The 23,482-nt window shown below is 36.4% G+C and overlaps 1 protein-coding gene across 2 annotated transcripts in view; it reads left to right on the top strand.

Annotated features, from left to right (window-relative positions):
* The window catches only part of STAC2 (SH3 and cysteine rich domain 2), a 42,932-nt gene extending 28,493 nt beyond the window's left edge, over positions 1-14,439 (top strand). For both annotated transcript variants that reach the window (XM_072403997.1, XM_072403996.1), the window contains 7 exons: positions 382-494; positions 1,524-1,596; positions 1,724-1,770; positions 1,844-1,947; positions 4,573-4,624; positions 7,074-7,211; positions 10,271-14,439. In XM_072403997.1, the coding sequence (XP_072260098.1) occupies positions 382-494; positions 1,524-1,596; positions 1,724-1,770; positions 1,844-1,947; positions 4,573-4,624; positions 7,074-7,211; positions 10,271-10,372 (629 nt within the window). In that variant the 3' untranslated portion in view covers positions 10,373-14,439. The remainder of the gene's footprint in view (positions 1-381; positions 495-1,523; positions 1,597-1,723; positions 1,771-1,843; positions 1,948-4,572; positions 4,625-7,073; positions 7,212-10,270) is intronic.
* The last annotated feature ends 9,043 nt before the right edge of the window (positions 14,440-23,482 follow it).

Raw genomic sequence — 23,482 nt, 5'->3', positions numbered from 1 at the left:
TGTACTTAGCACGGAAAAACACGTGTACATTTTTATGACATGGAAGTCACCCTTGTATTGCACTCACAGTTTTCCCTTTTCTTCCTTTTAAATGTGTTTTTTTTTTTTTTTGGTGCACAAAAAATAGTATTTTTTAATTGTTAGTTCATATAGTAAATAAACATTTCTGCTTTTCATACAACTTTTAAAAAAGAATTTACAAATTTTAATTGTGTCCTACTAAAGGGAATGTATGCTCTGCTGCCTAAAACTATCATGGCACTGGCTGTTCTGCATACAAATTTATTATTCTCTTTGTACCCAGATGTATCACGTCTTTTATTAGGAGTATATTTGTCTCTGCGATGACGTCTCTCATCCCCCCTATCTCTTCCTCTTTAGCTGCTCCAAAAAAAGTTGATCCTGTGTATGAGACACTGCGCTATGGCACATCATTAGCACATCTGAATCGTTCAACATGTAGCAGTGTATCTGAGTCCCCCACACGCAGCCTGGTAAGTGTACAGAGCAGGATTGTACTGTGCTCAGAAAGATAAATAATAAGTACAGGGAAGGCAGGGAGTGCAACTATATCATGTTGTTGGGTGACATTCTCACTCAGACATAAAGGCCCATCCTTATTGTATAGATTCCTTAATTCCCAGCTGGTTACAATCAACCGCCTACTAGTTTAAATGACATCAACCAAAGCAAGGTAAAGGGCCTCAGCAAAAGGAGATAGAACGGCCCAATTAGAAGACAAGGAGTTTTGTGGTGTGTAATATTTCAATATACATCATTAAAACTTCAAAAACATTTATTCAAAAAAGTATTAAAATCACAGTACAAATAATAATAAATATTTATACATAATCATCAACACTGGACAGTGATGTTTGTATAAGTTCAGACACGTTTCGCGGGATACCTGCTTCTGCAGGGAACATACCATGTATACAAACACCATATACAACCTTAAATATAACAGGTCAGAACTTACACAAACGTCACTGTCCAGTGTTGATTATTATGTATACATCTTTATTGGATTTGTATTTTGTTTTGAATAATTTTTTGAATAAATGTTTTTCACGTTTTAATGAAATATTACATACCACATAACTCACATTGCCTTCTGATTGGGTCTTTCACTCTCCCTTTGCTGAGGCCCTTTACCTTTTTTTGGCCCATCTTTTTTTTACACGAGGGGTTTGCAGAAAAAAAAAAATCTTATTAGTAGCAAAGGTTTAGCATGTGACTGGTTACCTTTTTTTATTTTATTACAGTTCACTTACATAGAAATATGCAAGAATGAAATACATTTTATCCCAGCAGATGTATGTATGTGCTTATTGTTTATAAGCTGTTGGAAGTTGGCTAGTGTTTAGGGAAATTAATGTAAATCTGCTTCTCAGTAAAACAGGGACTTATATTCTCAAGTGAAATCCCACTTTAACACCAATAAATTCTAACTAAGGACAAGTTTATCTGTCGTCACTAGATTTTAAAATTGCCAAGTTTATTGTAAGTAATACCATTTGCAGAGTGAGAGAGAGGAACGAACAGATGACCCAGAGGGTAGCATCCAAAGCAGTGAAGAAAGCCCAAGTCACCCAGGTGGGTGTGATATCTCCAACATCTTCCATTCTTCTCATTTTTCCAATCCTTCAGTTCCATCTTCCTGTCTTCTCTATGCAGTCAACACTTTTGACTGTGATCTTACTGATATGTTCATTATTCTCAGTGTTTGCAGATGAGGCCAGCATAAGTGAAGATACGCGCAGCATGTCGGTGAGTAATTGGCAGCCAAAAGGGATTTGTTACTTCGGATTCATCCAATTAACCAGCATGTCTTTGTGTACAGAGTTTGGCGTCAACTGGCAGAACAAGAAAGGAGATATCTCCCATGTATTGCTATGTGGCTCTATACAAGTTCCTACCTCAAGAGATCAACGATCTTCCCCTGCAGTAAGTGCATGATACTGTGTCCTTCTAACCTGTGATTTACCTGCCGAAGCTTTAAATGATCTTTTATCTTAATGTAAACTGCAACTTATTAAAATCTTGCTCCTAGCCACATTATGCTGCTGGGTTCCTTGTACCATTTGCCACTGACTCATACATAAATAATAATTATAATTACCATTCTATAAAAGAATGTTTAATAGGTTGATTTATTTATGTGGTAATATAGATCTGCCACAGTGCCTTACAGCTCATGATATAACTATGTCAATAACTGTCCCCAAAAGGAGCTCACAAAGTAATGTCCTTACCATAACTTAGAGTAATTTGGGGGAGAAGCCAGTTAACCTTCCAAATCTCCCCCTGACATATTCATAACTGTTAACAACACTGTTATTTGTCCCTCCCCTCAGGCACATTGTCTTGGAGTCACCTTTGATTTTGTCCTCTCATTTACCCCTCAAATTCAGAACATTTCCAGGTCCTGTAACTCTCACCTGCACAACATCTCCAAAATCTGCCCCTACCTGTCCCCACGGACCACCAAACTCCTCCTCCTCTCTGGTATTCCACTAACCCAACTCTCTCCTCCATAATCTAATATGATTGCTGCAGCCAGACTCATCCATTCTTCCCTCCGCTCCTCTTCCACTGCATCTCTTTGTAGTTCTCTTCATTGGCTTCCATTTCACTTTAGAATCAAATTTAAGCTCCCGTGCTTTGCCTTCAAATCCCAGCACAGTTCATGGGTCCCACTTACCTTTCTGACCTGATAAAAAAAAAACTCCCCTAGCCGCTCTCTCCACTCCTCCAATGACCTACTAATGACTTCCTCACTCATAACCTCATCACACGCACGGCTCTAAGACATTTCTAGAGCTGCCCAAACTACCTGGAATGGTCTTTCTTATCCTATTCCGCTTGCTCCTACTTTCTGCTCTTTTAAAAAAGCACTCAAAACCCATTTTTAAACTTACTTACCAATCTACTAGATATCTACATATCTCCTCTCCTATTGTGTGTTACTTCCCCAACCTCCTAGATTGTAAACTCTTCGGGGCAGGGTCTCTCGTCCTCCTGTGTCATTGTCTGTATTCGTCTGTCATTTGCAACCCCTATTTAGTGTACAGTGTTGCATAATATGTTGGTGCTATATAAATCCTTTTTTTATTATTAATAATAATATTAATAATAATAATAATAATAATAAAGGATGTGGTGAAAAAAAAATGCCTGGAAGAAAAACATGCAAACATGGGGGGAACCTATAAACTCAATCCAGATGGGGAACTGACTGCCTCTGAACCTGAAACTTAGATAAATGTTTTATCAATGATAAAGTAATTTCTGCATCCTTTTCCATCAGTAAAATATTTTACTTTATTATATATTGATAACAACCAACTATTATTTTCCAAAATCAGCATGACATAATATCTTCAGTTATCCACTAAAGGATAACACTTTTAGTAAAAAAAAAAAAGTGTTTTTACTAAACAGATGTGTTTTAAACAGATAAATATTTTTTGGTAGAGGTGGTAGTGGGGTTACCATTAAGCATAAACAAATACAAATTTCCATGGTTGAAAGTATAAAATATTTGCTGCACAAACGAATCCTTTTGGGTCCATATTTATATGTTTTATATATTTTTTTTCAGTTCATAGTCATAGTTTAAGCCATATTAGATTATATTTATGAGCATAAGACCATATAACAAGTTCCACAGTTCCTTTACCATTATAATCTTCATATGCAATGTGGAATGGTGGTTCATTGGCTAGCACTTTTGGCTTTCTGGATTCAAGTCTCCAATCTGGAAACAAGCTGTAAGGGGTTTTTATGTTCTCCCTCTGAACCTGTCAAATGTGTTGGCAGGTTAATTGGTGCCACCCTTCCTAAAACGGCCTTGGACTAGATTGCATCCCTCTAGAGACAAATTCTAACACGACTATGGACTCTGCAAAGTACAGTGTAATATATCGGTGATATATAAATAAATATTAGTAATAACTCTGACAAGTGTCCTTGCACACTGCTTCAGAAACACACCGTTAATAAAGTTGCTGGGGAAGGGAGGGGAGGTGAACAGCAGTAAGCATGCAGACCCTGGCATCTAATACATACAGAATCGCTAAACTGTAAAAACTATAATAAAAGATGTAATTCCCCAGTATAACATTATTGTTCAACAGCTTACCAAAAAGATAACAAGTGTTATGCTTTTCTTTTTCTATGCATTTAGAAAATATAGAGTAAAGGACTGTTTTTATTACATGCATAATATACAGATAGATTTTATACATGTGCGCAATTTTCTTTTTTGCTCATGTCCTTTTCATGTATATTGTGTCCTTACTTTTTTGAAATATTGTTTATTTATGTCCCCGATATATGACATAAATTTGTGTCAGTAAGGCTGTTGATATATGGATGACATCCCTAACATTGTTTAGTGTTTTCTATTACTTGTTTGTCTTTTTACACGCTTCTTATTTTTTTTTCTTCTTTATTATTTGCTTTCACCACTCTGTTCTATTTCTGTCTCCCATCCTTTTATCTACACAGCACCCTTTTCTCCACCTTTCCTCCCTCCTATAATTTATCTCTTGTTCTACCTCCCTACAGGCCTGGTGACAGAGTTATGGTGATGGATGACTCAAACGAGGATTGGTGGAAGGTGAGAAATCCAGATTTTATGGTCTCAGCAGGTAGAGCAAGGAGAGAAATACAGTAAACATGTGAAAATAAGAGTGAAGAATAGGCTTTGTCTGTGGATTATGTTTTGTTTTTTACTAAGGACAGATAAGAAATAAGTATTAGGGAAGTGTGAAGAAATAGCTTGGAAGGAGAGGAGTGAGCAGTGAAAAGACAGGTAGAGAAAATATGTTTTTTGTTGTTATATATGGGCAAGGAAGTAATTATTCATGATGACCCCTACACCCACAATATCCACCCTACTGCCTCACTGCAAATAATTCATTGTCACAGTGCCCAGGCCCCACTCTGTGTGTGGGTAGAAGTGTGGGGTCACGCTGTGATAAACACAGGAGGGGTCATATATTGTTTACAGAAGTGCAGGTAGAGGGAGGAATAAGGCGAAAATGAAGAGTGAAAAAATATTTGTGATACAACCTAATAATAGCACATTGTAGCAGGATTGCTACATGTATATTAGGGACCACAGGAAATAAGATCAGAAGTGAGGAACAGCATGGGTTTTGGGTAGGTCACATAGATCACAGAGCTTGGAGATCCAGGGTTCAAGTCTACCTGAACTCTGTATATTTTTAAGGTACGGGTATGTTCCCCTCCGAAGCAGGGTTATAGATAAAGATAATACTTTGTCTTTTAAAGTAGGATTCTCATCATAGATCGCGGAAAGGTTTCTGAAACTCTTTCTGGAAAAAACAGAACTCATCATCATCCTCCCCTTCACATTCCAGATCTCCCCCTGACATATTCCTAATTGTCCCTAACACTATTATTTGTCCCTCCCCTCAGGCACGTTGTCTTGGCATTGCCATTGACTCTGCCCTCTCATTTACCCCCCATATTCAGAACATTTCCAGGTCCTGTCACTTTCACTTGCGCAACATTTCCAAAATCTTCCCCTACCTGTCCCCAGAGACCACCAAACTCCTTGTTCTTGCTCTTGGCATCTACCATCTGGACTACTGTAACCTCCTCCTCTCTGGTATTCCACTAACTCGACTCTCTCCTCTACAATCTATTATGAATGCTGCAGCCAGACTCATCCATCCTTCCCACCGCTTACTCTTTGTAGTTCTCTTTATTGGCTTCTATTTCACCTGAGAATCAAATACAAGCTCCTGTGCTTTGTTTCCATATCCCTCCACAGTTCTTGTCCCACTTACCTTTCTGACCTGATAGAACAATACTCCTCCTGCCGCTCTCTCCGCTCCTCCAATAAGGTACTTTAATGTACAGCGCTACGTAATATGTTAGTGCTAAATAAATACTTAATATAAATAATAATTTAATAATTATTATAATATAAATAAAAACAATATTAGTGTATGGGTGTATTTAGATTGCCATTTACTGGATATTATTACTTCATACCTGTCATTTCCCTCCCTGTAGTTTCATAGATTGTCAATCACTCCCCTTTCAGAGCCAACAGTATTAAGATATTACAATTACGAGCACTGTGTAAAAGGATGGAGTTGGATCTCCTTTTTACCACTGGGGGTTCACTACATATATATTAGTATTGTTGATACTTCAACTGTAAACTCTGTAATTCTGCTAGAAAATGTGATGGATAGATGGTAGCACCAACTGCAAAAATCCATCCAGGTGCTCATGAGATGCAACAGTAAATACACTATTATGGTCCTGTGAATTAAGGTGATATGGGATGGTATTACATAATCTATGGATAGAGTTTAGGATACTTGAAACCTCTATAAGTTTTTTAATATTTGACCCAGAGTCCACAGGAAAAGAATAGAAAGAATAGAATAGAATAGAAAATAGAATTTACCTGTTTGTCCTGAGTCCCGCATTTTTCTGTAGGGCACACACTACTACCCAGCCTCACTACACCGCCTTGGAAACAATAATATTAACATGCAGCTCCATCCACAACAAAGAACCCTATTTTGGACTCCACCACTCCTAAAATGAGTCTCCTACCACCGTCCCATAATACCAGAATTACTGTCCTGAAGGTCCTTGAATCATCTCTCCAACCAACTTGTTCCCTCATCTGAATGAAAGCCTATTATATCATCCACTTCAACTCAACTCCATGTGACACTCTCTTTACTTTAGTCTGACCTCATTCAGTTTCTATCTTCCCCTTCTATTCTCTCACACCCTTCCCCATTCCTTCCCTCTACTAACCTGACATTTACTTGAACCCTCTCTATCTTCTTCCCTACTTTCATTTGCTTGCTACCATGTGCACCCCCTTCTGCCTCTGCTTCATTGTCCCCAGGCATTACCATACAGGTGCTCTATGCAGAATTTAACAAGTGGGAATGTTTGAAAGGGATAATTAAACTCAATACACTTTTTTGTTTAATCTATGTAGCTATGCAGCTATGTATCAGTGAAGGTGAACAGTAATTTGACTTGTTATATCATACTTGATTTTGCAGGGAAAATGTGGTGACCGGACTGGTTTCTTTCCAGCAAACTTTGTTCAGAGGGTCCGGCTGGGGGAGACAGTGTGGAAGAGCATAAGGAATTTCCATGGAGTCAAAGAACAAGGCCAACTTAGCCTAAAGGAAGGACAAGTAAGTGCAATTCACAGGTCCCTGGGTCTTCAGTGCTACTCATAGTCTAACGGTCACAAAAAATGTCTAAAAAAAGAAACTGTGTTGTGTACACTAATTGATAATGTTTCACAATAAATTGGAAAAACTAACTGCTAAATGCAAATGAGCAATGTTTTTTTTTATCAGATACTTTTCCATATATATCTATAATATAGTAAAAACTGTGTTCTTATATAACCAGGGTCAAAGCAGGCATACAGGACAGGACCATTACTTTGTAGTGTCCCCAAACCATGGAAACAACATTTAAATGGAAACTAACATTATTGATGCTCAATAATATTAGGAGAATCAGCAGCCTGAAGAAAATTCATATTTATTAATTAATTCAACTTCTATTGACTATTCAGAACTCCAATGACTATACAGAATTAGAAACAGAGCATCCTACCTAAAAAAAAATTGAACTGTATCCTTCTAGAAAATGCCATGCAATGCATCTTGACCATAGGATTCCTCCTATGGTCAAGATGCATTGCATGTCATTTTCTAGAAGGATGGGAAATTTACCTTTTGGGTCAATACAGAATAAATAAATTGAGGCTAGTAACCTTTTAAGACCTCAACCAAAGATTGACACATATGTCCTCCTCTCCCCTCTTCCATAATTCAGCCACATTGCTTCTTTTACCTTGCTCTTCTAAAGTTTGGACTTGCTACCTCACATCCTTACTGTTTAACCACCTTTCACCTCACTGCCCCTTCCATACCATCTCATTGCCTAGTCTCTCCCCTTTCTCCACAATCAAAAGTCACTGTTTCATGTCTTTTTGCCCATTCTTTTGCCTATCTTCACTATACAATCTTCATGCCTCCTTCCCATACCCTTCAGCCTGGCCATCTATCCCCTTTTACTCCGTCACAATTAAATTATTTTTAAATTTAACCAATGAACGGGTCTATCAAATGTCTCTATGTGACAACCAAAGCAGGAAAATCAGTAGAATCCATGCTATTTTTCTTACTATCTCTTTATAGACCAAGGAAGTGGTTACCTACTATTACTCAAATAATTTAAAACTAAATGTACGTGGCACCCCCTAAATCAAAATTAGAGAAGAAAAAAATGAAGTGAGAAGAGGGTTCTTTCAGGCAACTATAAAGGTAAATACAAAAGCATAAACAGCTTGAGTAGTAGTAATAATAACAGTAATACAGATTGGATTGGTATAGTGTCTACCCCTTGGATATTTGTGTTTTTTTAAGACTGCATGCTAAACAATTCTCTCCTAAGAGTTATTTTACATCCATAATTCCCATTTAGGGGCACAGGGCATAGAATGCTTGTAGGAAAGATAAAGGTTTCAAACCCCAACGCGTTTTACCTGACTAGGCTTCCTCAAGGGAGCAGTATTAAAAGTTTGTATGAGAAAACATTTTGAAAGACAATCAGAATTATTTTGTAATCTTACAGTATGATAAAATAGGAGTACAACATTTGTAATCACGTGCTATATACAACATAGATCTATATCATATGATGTTTATCATGATTATCTTCTTATTATTAGTATATTAGTACAATGGCATGTGATTACAAATGTTGTACTCTTATTTCATCATACTATAAGATAAAATGTAGTTATGATAGTCTTTCTAGATGTTTTCTCATACTAAGTTATAGTTCTGTCTCATGCTCCCCTGAGGACGTCTAGTCAGGTGAAATGCGTCGGGTTTAAGACCTATATGTTTCCTACAAGTGTTCTATGTCACTGTATTCCTAGATGGAGATTATGGACTTTAAGTAACTCTTAGAAGAGAATTGTTTAACATACAGTCTCGAAAAAATCTAAAACTATCTAAGGGGCTGGGACTATACCAATCCTATCCGTAATATTGTTATCATTACTACTACTCAAGCTGTTTATGCTTTTGTATTTCAATATATATTTGCCTGAAAAAACCCTCTTCTCACTTTTCTATCTCTGTATTATGGTAGAAACCTGTGTCTACATGAGCAGCAGTACTCCTTAGGTAGCCACAGAAATGAGGTGGTGAACACTTGCAAGATTTTTGATTGTTGGGTAACAAGTGACTAAAAACCACAGGAGGTCCTTTTTCTCCCCGCTGTACATAGGTTTGCCATTTGTTGTAATGTAATAATTACAGTATATCGTAATGTTCTTAAAAATGTGTGTTTCTCTGGCAAGTTTGTAGTTATACATATTTGGCTATGTATGGCTATCTAACTGTCTTTTATATAGGGTCTCTTTGACTGAAATCACTAGGAACACTGAAATCAGCTGTCTCTGATGACACAAAAACAACCTCAATGCCTAATTGCGTGGGCTGAGCTCTTACAATGGAAGTCTAGGCTACTCTGCTCAGAAGCTAGGCTTTTATTAATAATTGCATGACATAGTTCTTACAGTGTTAAATAACATTATAAAATAAATAAAATAGTTTAATAAATTAAAAAAAATGTGAATCCTGGATGAAAATTGTGTTAATTTAGTGAAAACATGTATAAATAGTCCCCAGGGTGTTTCTCTTGAATTGTTCTTATCTTGCTACTGACCTCAACAGATATGTTATTAAAACCCATATAGTTTTCACCAGCCTAAAGCCATGGTAAGCACCATATAATAATAACTGATGTAATTATCTCTGACAAAATCCTACTTCAATTCTGCAAGAATTAGGCTTGTCAATTCAGGCACATTTTGCTATATTAGAGAGGACAACACAGGGTTATGTAGATTATACACGACAAACATCTACATTGCTCTGAGAAATTGTTCTCAGAAATTAAACTCTTAAATTAAAATGATTTTTTTTCAGTAGCAGTAGGGGGTAAATTAAAAAAGAAAACATAAAAATAATATAAAAGCAATTACACTGGAGAAATCTGTAGTGTTATTTAATATGAATCTATCTTTAAATTCATACCGAGCTTTATATTTACACTTGAACTGACAATCAATTCCTTCTCCAACCTTCTTCAAATATGATATATATATATAGGGAGGCTGTGACACTTAACTTCCCTAACAACTTCTAATCTTTTTTATCCTCAGGTCTGTGTGGGAGTTGAAAAGCCAGATTCGGAAGGCCTCATTAGAGTGTCCAGTGGAAAGAAAAGAGGCTTGGTGCCTCAGGACTGTCTGGTTGAGATCTGAGTGGGCGTATTTGCTCTAGCACAGAAATTGTTGCTCCCTGATTGAGCTCACAGACTCCATGTAATAAGCAATAAGACATTCAGGGCGGTGATGAAACTGTGTGGGATGATAACATTTGGATAACCCACCTTCTGCCTTGACAACTCTGGCAGAACCTTTACATGCTGCATCAAGCCTCTTCCACAATGTATATAGATGTACATAACTGCGTACTGTGCAATATGTTCACACTGGGTGTCTATGACATCATCAATCAGGACCATTTCTTCAGGGAAAATCACTCAGTGACCCCATGCCAAGGTTCTGATGTCATGAATTATGGACCAGAATTAACCGAACCCTGCCTATGTGCGGCTTGCTGCTGTAGCAAAATCCCTTTAGCACAAGGCGACTCAGGAGTTGGGTTTCTGTAACAGTCACCATCAGCTATGTCACCTTTCTTTAGAAATAAGCAGGAGTATATATATCAATATTTATATACCTCTTTAAATGAAGAGTACACATAAAATAAATAGAGGGAGCAGAATCAACAGAAGGATTGTTGCAAGTAGGGCTTTTAATGACACACTGAGTACATTTTTAATGGAACAGATATGAAATATTCATTTTTACATGTCTTTCACTAAACCTGTGATCTCATACCTTCAGAAGATAAACAAGCCGAGAGAGACATGGAAAACAGTGTGATGCAGCAAAGGGTGATAATCATTGTAGCAAGTCCTTTGTCACAGATGCAGCAGGGGTAATTTTTGAATTTAAAAAGGGACAGGCTTAGCTTAGAAGATTATGACCTTGACCAATGTGTGGAGTTTGCATGGCTTTGTCTTAGATGTCTTTTTTATGTCAAGACAGTTATGGTTTTATTATCCCAAAGAAGATGGGCTTGGTACAGAAGGTCTTGACTTTGACCAACTGTGGACAAATGTATTTGGAGTTTGCATGGCTTTAACCCAGATGTCCTTTGTGTCAAGACAGACAGGACTTTTGAACCAGAAGGGGAAAGGCTTAGGGCAGAGAGTCATGACCAACTATGGACAGGTATGTGTGGAGTTTGCATGGTTTTGCACCAGATGTTCTTTTTATGTCAGGACAGGTATGATTTTTGAACCTGAAAGGGGACAGGCGTAATGTAAAGCGCCATGACTTTGAAGAACTTTGAACATATATGTGTACGGTTTCCACAGCTTTGTTTCAGATGTCCTTTCTCAAAGAAGGCCAAGCTTATTGCAGAAGGTCATGACTTGACCAAGTATGGACAGATATATGTGAACTTTGCATGGTTTTGTCATGTATGTCCTTTTTTGTGTCAGGACAGTTATGATTTTTGAACCTAAAATGGAAAGGCTTAATGTAAAGGTTCATGACTTTGAAGATGTTTGGAGAAATATGAGTTTTTATGGCTTTGTTCCAAATGTCCTTTTTATGTTAGGACAATTATAATTTTAGGGGACAGGCTTAGTTCCGAGAGTCATGACTTTGACTATGAACATGTGTAGAGTTTGCATGTTGTATGGTCAATCTTTAGTCCTAGATAATAAATGTCAGATGCCAGGGGTTCAGCGGTCACTGCATATATGAAGAAGAGTGGCCTTCCTCTATATTTTAGGAGAATTGTCCACAAAGAACAGACAGATGTCACAGTCTTGGAGGGTCATCAGTGCTTATATGTATTAAGATACAAAGGATGGAAGGTTGCAGATTGATAAAATGGTAGCAAAAGTGGTTGTAAATTAGAATAGCCTCTGGTTATTTACTGAGCCCAGAGTAGCAGTAATGGAAGTCTAGCATCTTCTATAAAAACAAACATTTCAAAAACAAATGAAGCAATGTTTACAAAGAAACCCTTATTATGCAGCTGTCTAATTAGATAGTAATGTGTAGCTATTATTTACACAAAGAACAGTGCTATTTGCACCAGCAGCACTGTCTGGTTTTGTAAAAAGAACAGTCAAGCCTTTTTTTTTATAACAAAGTAGGCAACAGCTGCTTAAGGTTGGCAGTATACAGCTTTCACAGAGAGAAGCTAGAATTTTATAGAAACAAAGGTATGGGAAAGAATTTTAGAAAGAACATTAGTCAGATCTTTAGAGACAGCATGGGGTACAGCAGATTTTTAGCACGAGTGGACTAAATAACTTTTTAGAAACAAAAAGCCTATTTTAGAACACAGAGCATGGCAAACACTGCATGATGTGTCCTCTTATAGAGTAGAGCACGTAGGTTTAAAAAGGGAACAGCTTAACAGTTGGCATTTTATAAAGGCAGAGTAAAACAAAGCCTATGGTGACAGCAATTTGTAACAAGTAGGATGTAGTTGTTTAGCGAGCAGGACTTTTTTATTCCTTGGAGACATACAGAGCAGAAGGCAATTCATAAAGCCTAAACAAGGTCTAGGATCTACTTTATCAGTTCAAAAAGCAGGGGCATGGTAAAAGTGGAAATTATACATAGCAACTGATCAATTATTAGCTTTCTAATAATTTTTGCAACCTGTAGTATAGGAAAAGAAACCTTAGGGTAATTTATGAAAGAAGTTCAGGCAGATTAGTAAATTATCACCTTGCAAGGAGTTTTATTATTTATTGAGTTATTGAATTCTGCCAATCTGCCATTCAATCAGGTAAAGCAAAAATCTTTTTTTTTAACTTTTCCTTGTATGTGATTGGGTATTCTAGTAATTAGGGTTTCACTACATTCATGAACATCCAGGAACAAATGAGAAGAGTCCTTTGCAAAATGATAACTTGCTTTGCTATATGAACACTCTGAACTCCTTCAATATTTCAACTCTCAATTCATCTATTATTTCTAATAATCTTCTGATAGGCTATGAAAATATGACGTTTCTCGCCCAGCAGATTTGTCAGTCAATCAGACTGGCTGAGAGAATAGAAAGATTGCAAAGAAGTCTGAAGAAGACGTAACTGTTCTTTTTCACTACTACTCATCACTGTCTGTATGTGAAGAAATATACAGTAACATATCTATCTATCCATATATATATTTATATATATATATATACACATATATACATACAGTACATATGTCTAACTTCTACATCCATTCTTCAGGATATCACATCCTGTGCTGTCTATACCATATCTACCCCATGTCGAGCAAATCATTGCTGCCCCTCTGGCAGTAGTAGCGGTTGTATCATTATTTTCAGTGATGAACATAGCTTGGAGTAAGGGGGTAAATATATCCTTGTATTTTTGTGTCTGTATAAGTTTGTGATTTAGGCAATGTCTGCCAGGTGGATTAAATGCTATCTCCAACATGCCAGCTGTACGGTTATCCATGCGCTTCTTGTGCTTCTCTTTTTTCTCTAGTATTGCTGTGTCAGCTCTTTGCGCCGGATAAATAATTCATTTTCCAGTCACTCTTCTTTATTTGCTTTATCAGTCACCTTCAGATCCTTTTTTTGTTCTCTAGCCTAATGTTCCCCTTTACATTCCTCTCAGACCCATCTTTAGTTATTTCATTGTTGGGTTTTCCTATTTTTTTCATTTCATATTCCTTTAACCCTCTCCCCTTCTTCACCACACATACACTAATAACACATGAAAATGTTAAGAACAAAATCAAGGAAACGTCTTCCATCGAGTCTAGCTGGATTTGACTAACTACAACTATCCATATCGAGGTCTGGATAAATAGGATTCTTTAGCGATATACAAGTAAATCACTTCTTACTAATAACTGGCAGTTTTGTTTAAAGTTGTTTCAAAAAAAAGTTGTCAAGAAAAAAATGTCAAGCCCTTGTTAGGTGGCACCAGACTTGTCTTCTGTTTTGTAGATATTCATAGTGATTCATTTTTTATAATCTCTGGAATATCATTGTGTGTATAATGTGACTTGCATACCTATAAACTATAATACCAAAAAGACACAAGATCATAGATAACACAATAGAAACAAACTAGGTGGGCAGAAATTAAAAAAATCTATTGCTACCAAAATCATTTATCCCACTTCTCTTTTTTTCTGTTGCACAGGTCTATATAAAATGTACTATTTACCTACAGAAAGTGTTATATTACATTAAAACTTTACTTCAACCTCTATATTATTGCTTTTGCTTTTTCAAAAAGCCAGCATAAAGAAATACTAGTGGTTAAAAAGAAAGTCTAGATCTATTATTTCTGTTGTGCGTATAAGGGATCAATATAACAGAGCACAGCAGGGGCTTGTGCTTGGCTTCCAAAAGTTGATGCTTCTTTTTCTAATTTTATGAAATGTTGGAGGTACGCCACATATACATCATACATCAGCAATCATTTTATGATTACAGGTTCTACTTGCTTTCTTTATTCATTGACTTCTATCAACTAAATAGAGGCAATGTAAATAAATATCAGCTGGTCTTTTATATAAATATATATATATATATATATTCTATTCTCTTCAGTCATTCTCACCGAAAAAACTATTTTATAGGGTGTTACTAGAAATCACAGGGCCCAAAAGAACTAGGACTTCAAAAAAAAGAAAAAAAATCACAGGTTATCAGATTACCATAGGTGGCAAGTACCAGTCGGATTAATCAAATATTGTCCAAATACATGTGGATCATGATTTCCTTTGTGTACTCCTTCCAGATATATCAGTAATCCAATAGAAAACTTTGCCTTTTTGTAGGAACATCCTGGTATACAGACCAGTTAGTGCTGTTCTCTTCCTGTGTAGGGTTACTGGTCTTGTATTTGCTCCCCTGTATATTCCTGCAGGCACTTTGACGTAGGTAGACCTATTAGGTCCTTCATGGCTTTGCTCTTTGCACAGTTTATGTAAGCTGTTCAACTTTAATGGTTTGTGTCACACCAAAATCTGGCATTATACCATGTGAAACTTTTGCACACCTAATATTTTAAGCAAAGAGAAACTGAGGATTAGTTAAATACTCCAATATAAATCAAAATCTGGGCCCCTGAACAAAAATTGAAAAAAAAGACACTCTGCTAATTCCCTTACAAGGTCAATCTTTATTTAAAAATATCATATTTACTCAGCAGTTACATTTCTTAAACCAGATAATAAAAAGTGTTTAAACAAGAACACAATCATTAAACAGAATATGGAAGACTCCATCCAATGTAATGACCTTATAAAATATTATATTGGATGGTAACAATTTGCTCAAAGGAGCATAATTGTAAATGTTCCCAATATCAATCATAGAAGCAATTTCATAACTTAATTTTCTGAGCCACAAAGATATTTAAATAACGTATGACATCCTATGAACCACTGGACTGTAATATCATGTAATATAATTGCCAAGTTAAATAAAATCTACTACTAGGGTCATAAAGTCTTTCAATATTCCCAAGTTAGCATCAATTGATGTTCAACAATGTATGCAGTTATCACAGACATTTTCTCATTCTCTTATTTAAATGATTTTAAGAAATTCCTGAAGATCAAAATTATTACAAACATTTATCTATTATTCAAATTGGCACATTAGTCCTCTATGATATCTCCAAGGTGCACTCAGATGATATTCATCTCATTTTTATACAGGTGAAACCTAGTAGATTAATAATATGCGATAAATCCAAAACCACGTATAGTCAACATACCTATATGGCATCACTATTCCATTAGATGCATCAGATTGGCTAGGAGGAATGTCCATGATAGGTAAAACTCATTTATTCAAACAGATCATGCATTAGTATGCTTGAAATGACAACCACACATAACGCCATGTGGAAATACAAACACATCACTGTTATTTAGGTATATTTTATCTATCTTCTATCTGCATAAATATGGAAATTATATTCCTATCAATGCATATAGATATTCAATTAAAGAAGGTTCATGCACAAATAATAGCTAGTCATTCAAACAGTTTAATTAAGACAACAAGGTAAGACAAAGTGCACAGCAATATTGTCAGATATTTAAACACATAGGAACTTGAATCAATGTCACATATATATATATTACATGAACATAAAGTTATTAATAGTAACCCCTGTAATAATCTAGTAACTAAGTAATACACAATACATCAAATAACATAGAATGCAATTCAAGAATGTGTAATAGCTACCTGTATGGATGTTGATGGGTACTCCATGAGCCTGATTCCCTCCCATCATTCCCTTTTCTCCTTTGTTATATTCTAGCTCCCCTTTTTATATATTTAAGTCCCATTAGGTAACATTGGGACTCCTTGATTGGTTAGTGGGTGTGTTTGGTACGATGACCATCAGTTGGCACCCACCCCACTGGATTGGGATTGGTTACTGTCATTTGATGAACCTCCCAACTAAATTTGATATAACAATTTCTTGCTGGAATCTAAATGTAAGGGTCAACCAGAGGTCCAGCTGGGTTATCAACCCAACCCATCTGTTTGATTATGCATCCATCTTCTGCCCACTCTGGTTTGATGGATTAATTGCCCCGTGAGGGTCCTACTGGTAACCAGTTTGTTATGGGAACTAGATCTTGTGTACTGACATGTTTTATTATTTGTTTTGTTTGTTGTTCCTTGGTTGACCACTGATAAGACATCCCCTAGGTGATCCAGATGGCCAGTACAAAGAAAAACAGGTTTCAACATTCCTGCACCTATACACATACCTATGCATACCTCTCTCTCTATATATATATATTTATATATATATATATATATACATATATACACATACATACACACCTCTATATACATATACATATCTATTTACATATTCATGAACAATCTTGAGGTGCAACAATCACCAACACTACAAAATACAGTATTCTTCCTTTAATATAAATGCATTGTCACAAAATATTACAAATCCAAAGTTTAAGGGTCACTGGGCCCCCTCCTCATGGCAACATAGGGACTGGTTACTTTGTGTTGTTTCAATGCCTAGGAGGGATGACACTAATATTTCAACTAGGTCAATTGTGACTCAAAAAAGTTGCTATAGTAAAAATTCAACTTTTCTAGGATTTTTTTTTTTATGGCCACTGACTTTTCAAGGTAATTACATGGCAAAAAAAAAGAAATGTGCAACAATTTAAGCACCAATACAATGTTCAGAGGCTTTGCATTTACCATGAGGACTCAGTAGCCGTAGCCTTCAATAGTTTAAATAGTCAAAGTGGGACAAATGTATATGCAAGTCAAAATATTCAATTTCACAAGACAGAACTGAACAAAACTGGACAGTGATTCACAATTCCTTGGTAGGTAAAATCATCCACAAATGTATATTTTAACTGTGTCTTAAGCATTTTACTCATAGTCACCCTTGTCACTCTGTCTACCCAGTTACCTTTCCTAATGATTTATGTTCAGTCAATGGCTGCAGTAAGTGGGAGAAAAACTGTGTGAGTGAGTACTTTGAGGTTTCTTGACCGCCATGTGGGCTATAAAAAGCGATAGTTACATCCATGTTCACCTATGCCCATTAGAATTATTTTCTCTGGACCAGCTACCTGCATATTATACTCCGTTATGCTCTGACCTTTCTGTGAATTTGCACACCATCATTATTTGTTCTTCCACTGCAGCCTCTCCATATTTTTAGTCATTTACGTTTGTTGCCTCTTTATTATTAACCCTTCCTCCTCTATTTTTTCTTTTTTTTATAAAGTGTTTTGACTGTCAGTGCTTTATCTGCTCAGGATCAAAAAGATGAGCTACATTCTAAAACGACTCAACGATTCTCATGTGCACTTCTTGAACACTGCCACCGATAATGAAAGATTCATTGGGAGCAAATTAGTAAAACTATTAGTTGCAATTCAGCAAAGTCTCTGCAGGTTAAAGGTGGACATCCACTGGTCAATGGTGTCAATTGATTAAACTTTAGATTTAAAGTCTAATGTTAATCTTTGTAAATCAAAAACTAGGGGATTTCCAATTGATTGTTTGTTGATCAATGAAACATTAATCAAGATTGGCCATTTTTTACCTAATTGAGTGCTGTTCTACTTTGCCTCCTTTCTTTTTTATGTCGCTCCTTAACAACCAGAATCCAATGGTAGTACTCCCCACCATGTGCAATAACACGCAGCTATGACATGTTACAGTAAACTGCAGAAAGCTCTCCTATCAGTTATTGGTTACAACCTTTCGTGGAGCTCTGAGACAAGTAGTGATCAGGGTCTTAGGTGCTACATAGCAGTTGAAGAAGAAATTTATGACTGCAGCCTGTGACCTTTCCATGTTTCTACCCCACTGCTTCTCTTTAGTATTATCTTGCTGTGCTACATAATTAATAAATGTCCCCCACTGTTTTTTTAATTGCTATTTTGCGTTGAGATTTAAATTACAAGTCAAAAATGCCACCAGGAACCCTTAAATTGTTCAACAAGCCAAAAACTTTTTACTAGCTTTGGATAGGGTGGGGATGGATTACAACTCTTGTTTTTTTTTTTTTACTGCCATCTGTGGCTTTACTTTCTGTTCTGCTAACAATTGCAAACAAAAAATAAAGGAAAATCTCAAACAGAGAAAAAGAAAGATCTGACAAGGGTTCCTCAGGACAGGAATATAGAGGATAAATCTCTAAATCTAAGCTAGGAGAGCTCTGGATAGTAGTTAAAATACAAAGGCTCCAACCCTTCCTAACCTATTTTAATAGACATATATTTTAATGGTATTTTTTGTTAATTTTGGATAGAGTAGGAGATGGGTAAAACCACTGTGATTTGTTTTTTTTAAGTTTAATACCATTTGTTTGATACCTTCACTTTCTATTCTTGTAGACTTTAGGAATTTTAGAGGATATCTTTGCAATAAAAATGAAATCCCCACTTAGATTGTTGTCCCAACTGATAGATCCACTCTTTATTTCTGTTCTAATGGCAAAATTTGGATTTACTATCACTTTTATTCCCATTGACATTGTTGATCAGGGCAATTAGAGGGTGTGCATCCTCCTAAAGGTATACAAAGAGCACTGAAGAGGGGTGACAAACTATCATCTCACCACTCCATAGCCCTATGTACCACCCCTTTGTTAATTATATTCTCTACTTGTCTAGAAATATTCTAACAACTAAATCATGAGCGATTGCCTTCATATTTTCTTACCTCTCACACAACTTATTTATTGTCTTGGCTTTCCAGTTTTGGTCATCTTGCTTATTGCATACCTGCCAACTTATGAAGAACTTTGTTGGCCAACAACACACCTCTACCATGCCCTCCATTTTAAAGTCCATCCAAAAGTAATAACAACAAAAAACAAAAAATTGGTTATACCAACAAGTATTTTTTCCACCATATTTAGTTTATTATTAGCTTTTCGAAATAACAAAGTATTTTAGAGCAGTGTTTCTCTGTATTTTTAACATGGGAGAACCCTTGAAATAACTTTCATGTCTTCAGGGAACCCCTACTATAATTACTATATCCACAGCTCATACAGTACATTAGTGTCTTACAATGTTGGCGAGGGGAAGAATGTCACCCTTACAGACAGCCAAAAAGATAATTGGTGTCAGTTAAACTGACCTGAGAGTTACAAAACCCTATGGTTTCACGGAACCCTGGTTGAGAAACACTGGTAGAGAATGGATTAAAAATGTAAAAATAACACTTTTTAACAGATGAACAATACATATATAATATATATCCACCCGAAAGAGGGCACAAGAGAAGGCAAGGAGGGAACAGGGAACTGTATCTAAAAGAAGGAAAGTCCCTCAAAATTTGGAACAGTTAGGGGGTAGATTATAATTCACTTCATTCATTTATTATTCTATCCAGGCTACATCTCATAGACTCTCTGGTCTTCCTAGCTCCCTTATTTTATAAATAAATCCTGCTTACTTCTCATACATTGGCATTTCATTCGCTGGAATTCATTCACATTTCCTGGCCTCTCTAGTTCACTTGAATTCCCTTGCCTCGCATTAGTTTTTCTCATTAACTTGCAAGTGCATAGTTTACCTTTTTCATTTCTTGATATCTCATTTACATCACTCATTAGGAGGTCTCTCCTGATTACCTCTCTCATTTTCTGTCCTCTGGTTTTCTTTTCTCATTGTGGGGAATCTCTAGTTCACCTGACAACCCATTCACTTAGGCAGTCCTCTCTAGTACACCACCAAATTCCCTTTTATAATTTCGCTGTTACACATTTAATTTTCTTTTTCACTTATCTCTCCAGTCCACCTCTTTGATTCCCTGGTATCTACAGTTTACTTTCCTAAGTCCCAGTCTTCAACTAATATGTATCTCTGTTTTTCTGGCCTCTCCAGTTTACAGGGTTTATAGTTATCTCATAGCTCCTCCAATTCACCTTTTCAGTTCCCTGGCCTCTCCAGTTTACCTTCCGTATCCTTATTCTCAATTAAAGTTCCATGGAATCCTAGCATTCCTCAAGAGGTTGCTAGGGGTTCCTAGAGCCACTCCAATGATCATTTTGGCTATCTGTAAGGGTGACATTCTTTCCACTGGCCAGCAAAGTAAAAGACATTCCTCTCAATGATCACCGTGCTAATGTACTGTTAGCTGAGTATTTAGTAATTATAGAAAGGGTTCCCTGAGGACCTGAAAGTTATTTTAAGGGTTCTCCTATGTTAAAAAAAAATGAGAAAGGCAGTTATATTCTCCATGGTTTGCCTCTTAAGTTTATCTCTCCAATGCCCTGGCCACTTTGGTTAACCTCTCCAATTGCCGGGCCTTTCTGATTTACCTCTTTATTTATCTGGCCTCCTTAGTTTATCTCTCTGGCTTTCAGACTTCTCCACGTTACTTCTCTAATTCCCTGACCTCATTAGTTTACCTCTTTTCTCCCCAATGCCTCTGTAACTTACCTTTTCATTTCTCTAGTGTCTCCAGTCTACCTCTCTAATTCCCTGTCCTCTCCAGTCTACCTCTCTGATTTTCTGACCTCTCCTCATTACTTCTCTACTTCCTTGGTCACTGGTATTTACCTTTCTAATTCCGTAGCCCTTCTGGTTACCCACTTGATATATACCTCCTATTATCTGGCCACTATTCACTATTTTAATTATTTTTTTTTTGTAATAAAGTTTCTCATTTATTTTCACCTCATTCATTTCTCTTATTTTTATTGAAACGTACACTGCCTCTTACCTCCATTTTTTTAATGAATAAAACCTCTTTCCAAACTTTTATATTCCATCAAGTGTTAATGGTATCTCTGTCTGCCTGCTTAAACCTCATATTTTCCATTCTTCAAATCATATCTCTATTCTCTGATTTCTACCTCTTTTATAGGTTTTAGGATTTATCCTCTCCTCTGTCTAATCTGTCATGATGTTTTACTTATTAGTATTATCTCAATTTGCTTGTTTCAACCTCCTCCCTTCTATTTGTTTTGCAATGAAACTCATATACCCCTCTCTTCCTCCCCCGTCCTCATTTAATTCACTCATTCGCCCCCATCTCCCTGAGATTCCTCTCCTTTCTCAGTCTGCTCTGTTGCTCACATTCATTCCGCTCCATTTCTTGGTATTGTCCTTAGGGTTTGCACTGCTTTTTAATGCCATATTCTATCCTACCCTTGCTGCATTGTATAGCAACACTGAGTACCTTTACCCTTGCCTCCTTGTCCTTTAAAACTGCACTAAGTTTCTTGACTTTCTGTTACTTTCACAGGGCCCAACAAGACATTTTTCTCAGCAGTAATAGACAGTATTACTTTTGTAGATTATGTGACCATAAAGGTTTTTTTTTTGACATTCCTTGCAAAATTATTTTTACCTCTAAGCAGCAATAAAGGGGGAATAATCAGGAAAACTGTAAAATTGAAAATTTTTTTGTTTTCATTATCCTGTGATGGTACAAAGTACATTCCCTCATTCCCTAGTATGTTAAAGACGACCTCCACTCCCGGGACAAATGATCAGTAACATTATTTAATGCAAGAAAATGTTTTTTAAAATGTTATTTTGTCTTGAAGGGGCCAACATGTAGGCTAAAGTGGTTTTCAGGAATTTGAAACAGCATCTGTGTTATTTCAATTACATTACATTTTGTTATGTCTGTTATGTAGGTCTATATTACATATATTATATATTATGTGTAACAGCTACATACGCTGTGAGGCATAGAAAATGCAAGTTCCTGTTAGGGTTAAGTGGGCTAAGGGTTTATTAATTTTTAAAGCTAATATTTATTTATTTTTAAGGCTATTAATTTAGGGGATTTTAAGCTTATGTATGGTCTCACTTTATGCACAGTGTCATGAACTGTGAGCATTTTAGGGCAGTGGTGGTCAACTTGAAAATTATAAGGGATTTTTTGAAACATACTACACTGAAGAGAATGCAGCAGACATCAATGGTGACAGTGGCTGCAATAAATACCTTCAGTACTGGCATCATTAGTTACAATTATCTCATCATTGGTGTCATTGACCACAATACTAACCCCATAATTGGTGTCAGTGAACTCAATAATAGCCACAGTATTGGTGTAACTGGTTACAATAATTTACCCCAGCATAGGTGTTGGTAACTTCAGTAATAACTCATAACACTGGTGTCAGTGACCACAATATTAACCCCATAATTGGTGTCAGTGATCACAACAAAAACTCACAGCATTGTGTGTAGGACTGTTTAATCAACCCTTAACATGGGGGAACCATTGAAATAACTTTTAGGTCTTCAGGGAACCCCTTTGATAATAACTATTAATGTAACTTTCAACTTTATGGAGAAATTTCCAATGTTGTGCTTGTCTTGCACAATGAGATGAATGCGATAGGTTCAGAATGCAAAAACAATAGTCCAAATGTGTTTGCTACACCAAAAAGTAATGAAACCAGCAACAGGGCTTTCATTAGGTTGATGTGTTACAGTGTATAAAAAATCTGGCACAAATTAGACAGAGCTCCTTTTTCCTGAATGGAGGACATCCATCATCATCAAGCCTTTTTCACCAGCTTGGCTGTTCCTGGGCCATTTATTTATTTGATTGGATTTCAGTTTTTTCAATCGTGGATGCTCAACGAACCATTTGGGCATTGCAGAATGCAGTCTGCTTAGGAATTCTAACTCTTGTAGACCAACATAGACCCATCTTGTCTATTTGCAAACCTCTTCCAAGAGCCAGCCTACTATAGTAGCCTAGAAATGACATTTTGGGTCTACAATAAAATGTTCAATTTTAAATGT

This window comes from Pyxicephalus adspersus, chromosome 3 (genome assembly GCF_032062135.1).
Source record: "Pyxicephalus adspersus chromosome 3, UCB_Pads_2.0, whole genome shotgun sequence".
NCBI lineage: Eukaryota > Metazoa > Chordata > Amphibia > Anura > Pyxicephalidae > Pyxicephalus > Pyxicephalus adspersus.
This window is presented reverse-complemented; position numbering and strand designations above follow the sequence as displayed.